The following is a 12,727-nucleotide window of genomic DNA, read 5'->3' on the forward strand; positions in this document are numbered from 1 at the left end:
CCTGACAGATTTGTGTTTAAAAATAAACAGTATTTATTCCCAGCATTACTGTTTCATTATTTCATGCCTTGGTTTTACCTTGCTTTGTCAACTTTTTTTAACATGTGTTTGTGGAATATTTATAGAGAAGTGTTTTGAGGTTGTGTGTGAAATATTAATGTGCATGCTTTTGTACTTATATTATATTTTGTGTTTAGTTGCTGGAAGTGGAGAGGGAATTTTCCGAATCCCGGAGGTCAAATTCAAGTCTCTTCCTGTTCGGACACGGGAATGCTGGGATTGGTCCAAGGTAAACAAAATAGGCCCCTTTTACCGACTGCTTGTAATAGTCGATTAATAAAGATCGGATGGTCACAATGAATGGACCAATCTCATTAAAATCAGATCTTAGTTCTCGCTTAAGCTAAACAAAGATCCGAGGACATCCCATTACAGGTCTCGTCAGACCGACCTTGCGCGAACTTTGATCGACCAATCGAGTGACCAATCAGAAGGCAGCTTTCTCGTGCTTTACGGCACTAATTTCAAATTGGCGACTGCGCTTCGAAACATATTTTGACAAATTCTTGATTTCAAATTTGAAACCTGAACAAAAGAACATTCTGGAATGGCTAATAGATGGTCTAGATTGTATGGATTCAGTCGTTCAACCCGTAACTATCGTTACCACGTGTTAACGTTTTCGAGGTTGCATGATAAGAAATCACATTCCGACTGTCACTTTCATAATCTGGTAAGCGACGCTCTGATTGGTCGGATGAAAGGTGGTTCTGACGTGCCCCCTAATGGGATGTCTTCAGACCTTTGTTTAGCGGTAGCGAGAACTAAGGTCTGATTTTAATGAGATTGTGAGTGACCTGGCTGATTATGTGTCATCGTCCGGCACGAGTGGCCCAGCGTTTGAGGCGTTGAAATTAGCTGTGCAGATTAGCGTCTCTTAAACGTACCAGATCCCCATGATCGTATGTTCGAGTCACGGTTGACCCTAATTATGTTTCTGGCTTTGTCAGAACCGTCTTTGTGCTCGTGGGTTTAAACAAAGTGATAAACGTATAGAATTTGCTATCTTCGGACAGCCTCCCACATGAAGCTGACACGCCGTGATATAGCTTGAATCCTGTTCAAAGCGGCGGTTCATTCGCTCACTCACTCAGTCAACCACCCGACCCTTGCAGGTCCTGAGTAGAATAGGTCTTCAGCAACCCATGCTTGCCCTGAAAGGCGACACTACTTATAAGAGGCGACTAACGGGATTGTGGACAGGCTCGCTGACATTTGCGTGGATCGATGCTCATGATGTCAATCACTGGATTGTCTGGTCCAGACTCGATTATTTACAGACCGCCGTAATATAGCTGGAATATTGCTGAGTGCGGCGTTATGCAACAAATAAAAAAACCCAACTCAACCACCCAAAATCTACTCACTCACTCAGCGTGTCACATGACATGAATCAATGATGGGAACATGATTCGAACTGCTAACTCCCAAGTCCAGATTCGAACATTTACAGGCCATTATATTGGCTGGAATATCGCAAACTGCTGCTTTCACAACTATTTCTGATAAAAGAATTTAAAACTAAAACCGCTACATTTTACAACGTCACATTCTTGTTTCTTCTTAGGTAACGCTTACAGTAAAAGTGGCGGTGAGGTAGGCAAGTGGTTATCCCCACATGGGTACAACATGTGAAACCCACTTCTAGTGTCCCCGCCGTGGTATTGCTGGAATATTGCTAAAAGCGGCGTAACAATATACTCTCACTCACTCACTCACTCACTCACTCACTCACTCACTCACTCACTCACTCTGTAGGATGTCAAATTGTTCACATGATTAACATCTCTTTTGCAGTGAAGAAATGTTAGAAAAACTGCAAAGGATGAAAAGTCTGAATGGACTCCCCAGGTAATATATTCCTTATATGAACTAAAGTGAAACCTCGTTAATGCAGACGGCGCTGTATAGATAACTCTATGGGGAATCAGTCCCCGTCAATATATGCTGGTGATCGGGATTTAAATAATTGGGTGGTCAGTCTCCGTGACTTGGTCCACTGAGTGTCATCGACGATATCGATTGTTGTTCATAATATCATTCACTGGATTGTCTGATCCAGACTTGATTTTTGACAGCCCGCCTTCGTGTAGCTGGAATATTGCTGGGTGCAGCATTAAACAAAGTCTTTTTAACAAACAAAAATGCAATCGGTATGATTAACGAATTATAAATACGTGAGAGGATTGCCGAACAGCACTGGTCAGAAAAGTCATATTTCCGGATTAACGAGGTCCGGAATATAGGGGTTTCACTGTAATGAGATGATTTTAAAGACTGATCAGACTAACCATGTGATAAACTCATTTATCTCCTTGTACTTTAATGACTGCTCGGGTGGCACAGTCGTCTTGGGATTGTGGGTTCGAATCCCGATTCGTCCCGCTTATGTTTCTAGGTTTGTCAGCACCATACCCGTGCCCGTGGGTTTCACCAAAGTGGTAAACGTCTGATCATGAGACCTGCATCACTTGGGGCTTTCCTCCCACATTAAGCTGGTACGCCGTGATATAACAGGAATACTGTTAAAAACGGCGTTAAACCCATCTCACTCACTCACTCACTCACTAATGACTGCTTGTTACGACGTAAATTGTAATAAAAAGGTAAATTGTAATACTTGCAGCACTGCTCAAAAAGTTAAAGAAACAAATATTAATGTCTTTGTTTTAAACCATGCCTAAGCTCCAACCAGGCTGGAAAAAATCCCGTAGGTTCACAATCATGTTGCTTCTGTCCAGAATCCAACTGAGTACCCCTGAGACTTTCTACGAGTCAGTGGAGAGGGACACTACAAGACTGTGTACCTGGGTCGGGGAACTATACTTGGAGAGACACCAGGGCACTTATACCTCTCAGGCTCAAGTAAGTTTGAACGTACGGACGGTCGCGATCGTTAAAGGAATTCATCGAGCGATATCCAAAGGCGGGAGGTCATAAGTAACACGTGACCAAATAATTCCCTTTTTGAACACACCACTGTTAACCACCACGACAATACTAAGATTGCATGTATGCTATTAAGACGTCGAAAGCCCTAGTGACACTAAACCCCGTACTTGTTTTGGCGTTAACAGTCACGTGAGTGAGCTCTCGGTGGCTGCCTTTAAAGTGAGTTTTTGGCAAAGTTGTCTTTCATACATTCTGAGGTGAGGTGGTGAGGTGAAATGTGGTTTAACGTCGCGTCCAAGATTATTGCACTTATCAAGCGACGTGCATGTACGTGTGTGTGTTTGTGTGGCTGCCTGTACTAGTCCGGACTGATGCCGATTTATAGTGCTAGCTCACTGAGATACCATGCCGCAGTTTAACATGAATATCCCACTCAGACACAGTACTGACTCCGAGCCGACCAGTCCTTGTTTTAGCCCCTTAATGCCGAGCTCCAGACAGGGTAACAACAATTACCATCTTTTAACGTCTTTTGGTATGACGCGGCTGGTGATCGAACCTCGGACCTTACGCTCTCCGGGCGGACGCTCAACCACTAGACCACGGAGGCGGTCTTCTACATTCTGACGCTATCGTGATCAAACAAGCCAGCGTAATGACTATCTTGGTCACTTTGACGAGAACAGCTGTTCATGACTGTATAAAAGGGGGACTTGGCTAGGGCAAAAGAGCAGCCTTTCAGTATATCATTGAGTTCTATCAACACACCCATCAAATTCACCCAACTCGGGAGCACGGGTGGCCCAGTCGTCTAAGGTGCCACAACTCGCTCTGCAGCGTTGCATCCTTTTGGGCACGCCAGAAACCTATGATCTTAGGTTCGAATGCCGGTGCATCAGAATTTGTTTTAAGGTTTGTCAGCACCATACCTGTACTCGTGGGTTTCACCAAAGTGGTAAACGTCTGAGACCTGCATCACTTCGGGCTTTCCGCCCACTGATATAACTATAATACTGTTCAAAGCGGGGTTAAACCTAACTCACTCACTCACTCTGCCTCACATCTTGTAGTGTTTATCAATCAAGCAGTTTTTTCCGTTACTGTTTACTATGTCTCAATTGCAAACATGGTAGTATATTTACAATATATCTATCTAAATTTAAAACAATTCTTGATCGAAGTCGCCCTTTAAGTATTATTACACACATTGTCGTTCGGATATGGTACCCAAAGTTCATCACATTGTGTAAAGTGTAGATATTGAGTGAGTGACTGAGTTTGAATTAACACCTTTAGAGACAGTATTCCGGTTATATTATGCCGTGTCAGCTTAATGTTGGAGCAAAGCCGGAAGAGATGCAGGTCTTAGACGTTTACCACTTTGGTGAAAACCAGGAGCAGGTACATGGTGCTGACAAACCTAGAACACAATCAGAACGAACCGGGATTCGAACATACGACCATAGGGTTCTGGCACGCTCTGCATAGCGAATTGCGACACCTTAGACGATTGGGTCACCAGTGTCCCTGTATATAGTGTAATTGTCTTTGAAGGACGGGTGCATATAATGATGCTACGTTACCTTTAATGCCAACCAATTTGAATATATTTAAGAAATGGCGAATAGTGTTGGACATCATCGTGAAAGTGACCACATAAATGTTTACTTGAAAGAAAATTAGATGTTTTCACTGGCAATTATTTAGAGATAAAGTGTAAATGTAAAAACCCATTCCAGCCTGGGAAACGAACTTTCTCAGTCTCTCTGGAATTTAAAACATGAGCAATTTTTTTTTACTTCTGTACGCGGTAAGAGCCTAGTTGTCAGTCATAGATACATACGTGTCTGATGACGTCCCTGAAACTAAAGAAATGCCACGTGTCCAATAGGAGGAACACGCATGCCCTTTTCTATCGAATTCTGCAAGGGACATTCCTGAGTTCGCGCGTTTTCGACCCTTGAAGCTAGATCTGGTGTCCGTTACATTATTCCATAATATGTTCCATAACAATAAAGTGTTCACATTTTAAGACGACAAAAATACGCTGAACAAATATACCAAAATTTAATTTCAACTATATTTCATCGACAGGTAAAGAAACGTAACAGAAAAGCAGAGATTCTCCTTCGAGAGATGGACTTTTGGACGTCCATAGCGACAGCCACATCCCCAAATCCCGGAGACTATCGTCATCCCAGCAACGAGATTCGCCGGATATGGAAACTTCTGATGCTTAACCAGTTCCATGACGTACTTCCGGGTACATGTCACCCAGAGGTACGTCTCAGACATGTGCAGATGCACCAGCTGCATCTGTTGCAGGTGTTGTGTCTCGAACAACAGGGATACAGGTGGTCCAGTGGTCTAAGGCCCTATAGTTTTAATACACCCACCATTATCTTCTGGTCGTGAGTTTGAATCCTCGAATCGTCCTGATTATGAACCTTGGTTTGTCAGTGTTAAACATCAGAAACCTGCATCACCTCTGACATGGCTCTTTTGTTTAGCTCACCTGACTGAAAGTGATCGTTGCGAGTTGTCCGTCCATCAGTTATAGTATAGTAACTATACGTTTCCGAAGCTATGAAACCATTAATGATCCAAATGTGATATTCGTAAGTATTTGGTACACGAAATAACCATATGATACGTTTTCTGGCATATTTTGATTGTTTTATCAAGTTACGACTTTTGACCTCCACGTACTCCTGTCTCTGGATCTTACCTGAAACTACAGGGAATGAGGAACTGAAACTTTGTAAGAATGATACGTGCAATAGTGTCTCTAAAACAGCGCACAAAATTTCGATCCGATTTTAAATATGGTGAGCTATAATCATATATATCGAGTTTTTATATCGAGCGGGCCGTGATCACGATATAACGGAAATACTGCTGGTGACCCCTTAACCCAAAGCCGCTCACTCTGTATTCGTTCATATATAATTGTTATCTGCTATGACTTCTTTACAGGAAACTAATAATGGATTGTGAGTGAGTGAGGGAGTTTAGTTTTACGCCGCTTTTAGCAATATTCCAGCAATATCACGGCGGGGGACACCAGAAATGGGCTTCAACCACTGTACCCATGTCGAGAGTCGAACCCATATCTTCGGCGTGACGAGCGAACGCTTTAACCCGACCGCCCCCTTTTAATGATTGATACATGGTATGGAAAATTATAACAATGAACGCCTATTTCACTGATATTTTTATGCTGATAACAGCAAGCGTAATTGTTATAGAAGTGTAACATACTAACATATTTATATTTAACAGAAATCAGTTATTACACGTACTTGTCTTTTTATGAGAATATAGAGCATGCATTCTCTTGTAGGTCTACAAGGATTTCCACGCTCATCATGACGGTAAATATAAAATCTTGTGTATATATTTGTAGTCTATCACCCAGGTAAGCATTCATTGTACGTGCACTGCACTGGTACTGCAGGGGTCAAAGGCTATGCTGAGTTACGGCAGTGCAAGGATCCGAAGGTCGTGGTCCAGTTTCGTACAATGTTGGGATAGTCTCATATTCCATGATTGTACAAAGCATCTTCAGATTAAACGTCGTCTCAATACATATATTTCTTACCGACTGGTACGCCACGACGAAACCTTTACGACCTTGCGCACTGAGCAAGGCACGAACTAACTGACGGTAGGTTGGACTGCCAGTGTTGACGTGACGTTGTTGTCGGCTTTCTGTATACGGGTTAACGTGTAGGATAAAACACGTCAGACGGTTTTATAAGATATGAAACCTTCATCCTCGGGGCTGACGGCCCTCGGTTTTATCTCTTTGATACGTGTTGTCAATATCATGCAAACCCGAGGGTAAGTATTTTATCTAACTTAAACAGAAAAAAAGAAACATAAAACAACATTTATCAACATTTTTATGTTTCAACATACTTTAACCTTAGGAAACGGTCGTAAAACACGAGGGGCGTTCAATAAGTTTTGCAACTTCAATATAAGACCAACTCGCAGAATATCTTAAGTACAGTTAAATCACCCACCCTACGGCTCAGACTTAGCCCCCCAGTGACTATTTCCTGTTCCGGCAATTGAATTCAGACGTACGTGTGTACGTGGAAGACGCTTCCAGGATGACGAGGACATTAAGGCTGCCACAGAGGTGTGGTTAGAGGGCCAATCTGCGGATTTCTATAAAAGTGGTATTAAAAGCTTGAAGGACAAATGGATTAAGTGTATTGAGGTGATTGGAGATTATATTGAAAAAAATGTGCAAAAGATATTCTGCGACTTGATCTTATATTGAAGTTGCAAAAAATATTGAACGCCCCTCGTATCTGTTGCTGGTTTGTGTGTGATTTATAAGCGCGTATGTAACCTAATGGTACATTCACTGGGCTACAGGTACAAAGTTTGCATTTTCGATCCTCCGGAATATAAATATAATATTTGTCATCTGAGTTTTGAATTTTAAGTTTTCTTACATTTGTCCTGCCTACAAAAAACATTGCGCCTGAACTACCAAAAGATGCAGACATTCTAAAAAAAGATTTTGAGCAATGGTGCTGCCAGGTTTACACACAACAAAAGGAACACGTTGTTAATGCGTATAGATAGAAATGTCAACAATGCCCATGTTTCGGACTGTGGGAGCCAGTTTTGGATTATATATAGAGGTTATTACGCGAGTGTGTTTAGGGATGGTAAATATCCTGCATTAGGAATAAACATTGTATTTAGAGAGCGAGCCTTTACCTAGACATTGCGAGTTTTCCTGGAATGCGCGCATTAATATTTATATATATATAACATGTATATCCAAAACCTGAACTGTACTTGTACAGCACTCCTAGGACATGTCTACATGGATTTCTTTTTAAAAATATAATTTGATTAAAAAACTTAAATGTGTAAAAAATCGCATACTACACATCTTGTCTTTGAATATCAACAAAGTTGCTTCTTTAATTCGGCAAAACATTACATTACAAACATGGTAGGGGTCATGTGGTTCCAAATTAATTCCTAACCCCAGTCTTCAATGAACCAATTTATGTTAACACAACATTACCTATCCACAGAATCTTTTTTACAAACTCATATTTTGCATGCCAGTTTTGCTATGTATATATTTGTTTGGATTACATGTATTTTACATCTAGCTGATGAAGCAGGTATGCAAATGCGTTATTTTCTGAAAAAATTATTGTTTGATCACTGATCCTTATCAAACTACAATTATATCTATTTCATTTGAACGGGTTTTTTTCAAAACTCGGATGAGAAAAAACTGTTCGTTATTCATGGCTAACGATGCTTGTGATTTGAGGCTCCACATCACTTCCAGTGAAACGTATTTGCAAATTTAAAGCAAACACTGTTTTCATAGATAGTAATACTGACAATAAATATATAGCATAATCATTGACAACAGCAGTGCAACACCACTGTAGCTCACCTGAATATGTTTAAAATGTCAACAAAAACAGACACTTTACAAAAGTAAAGTACATTGCTGTTCAAAGATATTCTGTATAAATACTGAGAACAAACGGGTGAGATTCTCTATGTAACTTGTCAGACAGAGTGAGCTTAATTTGGGTTGTATGTTTCTCCTTCTGATGACGTCATATGATTTTTAACATTATTAGGATTTTCCTTTGTGAGTGTGAAACGATGGGAAAAGCATTTGTAACGATGATACTAAGAATAACTTTGTGTAAAGTAAATTTAACTGTTGCTCATTGGAAATATGTTATGCAGTAGTATATCTATTCTTGCAGATGTAGAAACATTGTAAAAATTTAGCTGCTTTCATATTTGTTAAGACTTTTGTTCTCAGTATTTATACAGAAAATCTTTGAACAGCAATGTGCTTTACTTTTGTAATTTTTTGTTGACATTTTAAACGTATTCAGGTGAGCTACAGTGGTGTTGCACTGTTGTCAGTATTACTATCTATGAAAAAAGTGTTTGCTATAAATTGGAAAATATGTTTTACTGGAAGTGATGTGGAGCCTCAAATAGCAATCATCGTTGGTCATGAAGAACGAGCAGTGTTTCGTCATCCGAGTTTTGAAAAAACCGTTCAAATGAAATAGATATAATTGGAATTTAAGAAGGATCAGTGATCAAACAATAATTATTGTTCAGAAAATAACGGATTTGCATACCTGCTTCATGAGCTAGATGTAAAATACATGTAATCCAAACAAATATATACATAGAAAAACTGGGAGACAAAATATGAGTTTGTAAAAAGTAATCCGTAATAAATAGGTAATGTTGTGTAAAAATAAATTGGTCATTGAAGACTGGGGTAAGAAATTAATTTGGAACGACATGACCCCTACCATTATTTAAATGTAAGTTTTTTTCCGAAAGAATCAACTTTATTGATTATCAAAGATACCCATCAGCAGTTGTGTATTGTGCGATTTTTATAAATTTTAAGACTTTTAATTTTATTATATTTTTAAAAGGATACCATGTAGAAGTGTCCTTTTAGTGCTGATCACTAAGCGCCAGTACAGTTCAGGTTTTGGATATGTACATGTAATATACATGTTTATATGTCTTAGGATATATTCAATTGAAAAAAACCAACATATTATAAAATCTGCTGAGAGTTAAAGCTTCTTTTGCCCCTCAATTTAGTTTTATGTGCATGAGTGAGTGAGTGAGTGAGTGAGTTGGGTTCAACGCCGCTGAGAACAGTATTCCAGTTATATCACGGCGTGTCAGCTTAATGTGGGAGGAAAGCCCGAAGTGATGCAGATCTCAAACGTTTACCGCTTCGGTGAAACCAACGAGCACGGGTATGGTGCTGACAAACCTATAAACATTATCTGGGCGAACCGGGATTCGAACCCACAATCATAGGTTTCCGGCGTGCCCAAGGGACGGAACTCTGGCTAAGCGAATCGCAGCGCCTTAGACGACTGGGCCACCCGTGCCCCCCTTATGTGCATGGAGATGCAAGAGTACAAGAAAAGCGAAACTATCAGCCAAGTCACCGACCCTGCCCACCCGATTGATTTACCACAAGCACAGGTGGCTGTTTAGAGTTGCGTCCCTTTGGCAAGATCAGGAACCTATGATCGTAGGCTAGAATCCCAGTTTGACCCGATCATGTTTCTAGGTTTGTCAGCACCATTCCCGTGTGTCACCGAAGTGGTAAACGTCACAGACCTGCATTACCTCCGGCTTTCCTCCCACATTAGGCTGACATGCTGTGATATAACTGGAATACTGTTCAAATCGGTTTAACAAATACCCGATAGACAGAGTCGATAATATCCCATCAACCTCAACACCAGTTATCCGACTCACCGTCAGTTGGAAGTAGCCTATAGTTAGCTACGAGACGCAGCAAGCTAGGCTGTAGGTTACACACAACCAAATGTTTTCCCATAGACTTCTATAGTAACGTTATATTTTTTTAAATAACTAAGCATTCAACAGCTATTACCTGTACGTGTGTGCACAGTTTGGCCTTAGAGCAGCAATAAAAACAAAAAAATGACTAGCTTAGCCAGCTCCTTTTCCGAGTACAGGATGCTTAACACACCACCCCCAGTTTCGAACCAAATGTCACCTACTTGAAAATAGCTGTGGTCACATTCAGCATAAGTCATCATGTTGAATAAGACAGTACTAAATATAGAAAAACATGGTCAGTTTTAATAATTGGATGGATGTACATTTAAAAGACATAAAAATCTTACACAATATCCTCCAATCACAGCCTGCAGATATCTCTCGATCTGCACTGAAGGCTACGAAAACCGCACTGTCCAAACTGGTTCTGATTTGGTGTAGTAGAACCTGTAACGGGTAACTAGTAACCCGGCTACCAGACAATTACAAACGAATATACATTGTACACAGCATAGAGGTGGAAAAACCTTTGTTTTTTTTATGTTTCTATGTTTTTTTCCCCACAATAATTTGTCACGCTGTGATATAACTGAAATACGGTTCAATACGGCATTAAAATGAATTCATTCACTCATTCATCGACTATTATACGTTGTATCAATTACGTAAATATATAATTTATCTTGTCATAACTACACTGTACGTCAATACTATGTTAATGATCACATGGAAACTAATTGAATAGTTTCATGGTCCTTTTCAGAAATAGAGCGAGTCGCTGGATCCCTCTGTCAGATTGCTCTTTCCTATATACTGAAGGTGCGTAACTCTCGACAGACGTTATGATTACATGGTTTACGGATGTTCCCAATTTTTATCAGGTGTACAATTGACCATTACTAAAATTAACTCTGCCTTCTGTATAGTTTCCAAACCAATCTGAAAGTTTCTTCCATATTTCAACAGCATAGTCACAATTACATAACACTCGAGCAGTTGTTTCAGATAGTCATTACCTTATGAACAAACTGGTGATTCAACATATCCGATATGAAATAAATAAAAATTAGTACTTAAAATATTATTTATAACTTTAAACGGAAACCATCTTAATTCCGTACTTTGTATACACCTTTTGCCAAAAGGTTAAACTATATCCACTTTTTATCTGTGTTCTGTTTTAAAACAATATTCCCATTTACTTTCACACTAATGTTTTATAAATTTAGGGTATAATAGGGCTCAATATAATGCCCTACTAGCCGTTTTATTGTGTATTTTTGATAAATCATATCGCAGTAAGGGTGTTTGGCAAACTTTAGCACAACAGTTTACATTGAAAGTTTTACTCCTTGATAGATCAAAAGGTCTCTCTTCAAACTACATTTGTGTACTAATTCATCAAAATCATATAATTTCCATGTGTCATGAATAAAGTCATTATAAATGCTATACCCTTTTGATGCCACTGAGGGAAGTAAATAGACTTACCAATGGCATCATTTTTGATTTCATTATTATACCACACATATTTGCCCACCGTATCTTCAACAGATCGTATAACAACAATTCAAGTATAAGGACCACCAAAACAAAACTTTAGTCCAAAAGTTAATATTAATGTTTGGAATAATCTATCAATTAGTGATAACACCAGGTGTTCACAGATAATGTAAGCGTATCTTTACTCACCGGTGGCACCTGTCACACAAATGTGTGTTTTCAAACACATGAAAAAGTTAGTTGTTCACCTGAAATGAAAAACGCGGAAACACGTGGTACAAGTCAAAATAGGGAATTGCACCAGATATAATTTTTGTCATTGATGCGTCAAATTTGTACATATTATCTCTACGGCTACATATGTCTTTGTCAAAACTATACTCAGGCCGTAAATATTGTAACCCTGAATGTCGAACAACTTCTACTGATTGACCCTGACTCTGTAAATGAGCTTTGAGAAGTGAAAACACAATTAATATGGATGTCCTTACTTTTGTAATGGTTGCGAATAATGGTAGATATTTAACATTATATATACAGTGCTGTCATTCAGTGAGACAGAAAGTGCTACACGACAACTCGGAACTCAATGGCACAGTACAGACAGCGGATGTACACATCAACGGTGACGCTCCTCGCGGTGTAACAAATGGTAACTACTCATAATTATCATGCTCTTTGATAAAATTGGTACCTGATGTTTATGATAACTATGACTATGACGATATGAAGCGAGGAGGAGAGGAGAACATATTCACAATTTGCACCGTATTGTTTTATGACGAAAACAATTCAAATATAGTTCTAAGTAGACAAGTGTCCTTGGGACGTATAATTCATTTATGGGTTAATATGCCGGAGTGGGTCCTACAGGAATTGTATGGTTGCCCGGGACATGCATTCCATA

General features: G+C 39.6%; 1 protein-coding gene across 1 annotated transcript in view; it reads left to right on the forward strand.

The window, feature by feature from the left end:
• Positions 1-12,727, forward strand: part of LOC139475167 (alpha-mannosidase 2C1-like) — a 44,058-nt gene that overhangs the window by 17,640 nt on the left and 13,691 nt on the right. Inside the window, exons 13-19 of the mRNA XM_071258423.1 lie at positions 198-289; positions 1,858-1,911; positions 2,802-2,925; positions 5,047-5,232; positions 6,296-6,326; positions 11,081-11,136; positions 12,361-12,472. Of these exons, the coding sequence (XP_071114524.1) occupies positions 198-289; positions 1,858-1,911; positions 2,802-2,925; positions 5,047-5,232; positions 6,296-6,326; positions 11,081-11,136; positions 12,361-12,472 (655 nt within the window). The remainder of the gene's footprint in view (positions 1-197; positions 290-1,857; positions 1,912-2,801; positions 2,926-5,046; positions 5,233-6,295; positions 6,327-11,080; positions 11,137-12,360; positions 12,473-12,727) is intronic.

This window comes from Haliotis cracherodii, unplaced genomic scaffold (genome assembly GCF_022045235.1).
Source record: "Haliotis cracherodii isolate W230 unplaced genomic scaffold, xgHalCrac1.p SCAF_3, whole genome shotgun sequence".
Classification (NCBI taxonomy): domain Eukaryota; kingdom Metazoa; phylum Mollusca; class Gastropoda; order Lepetellida; family Haliotidae; genus Haliotis; species Haliotis cracherodii.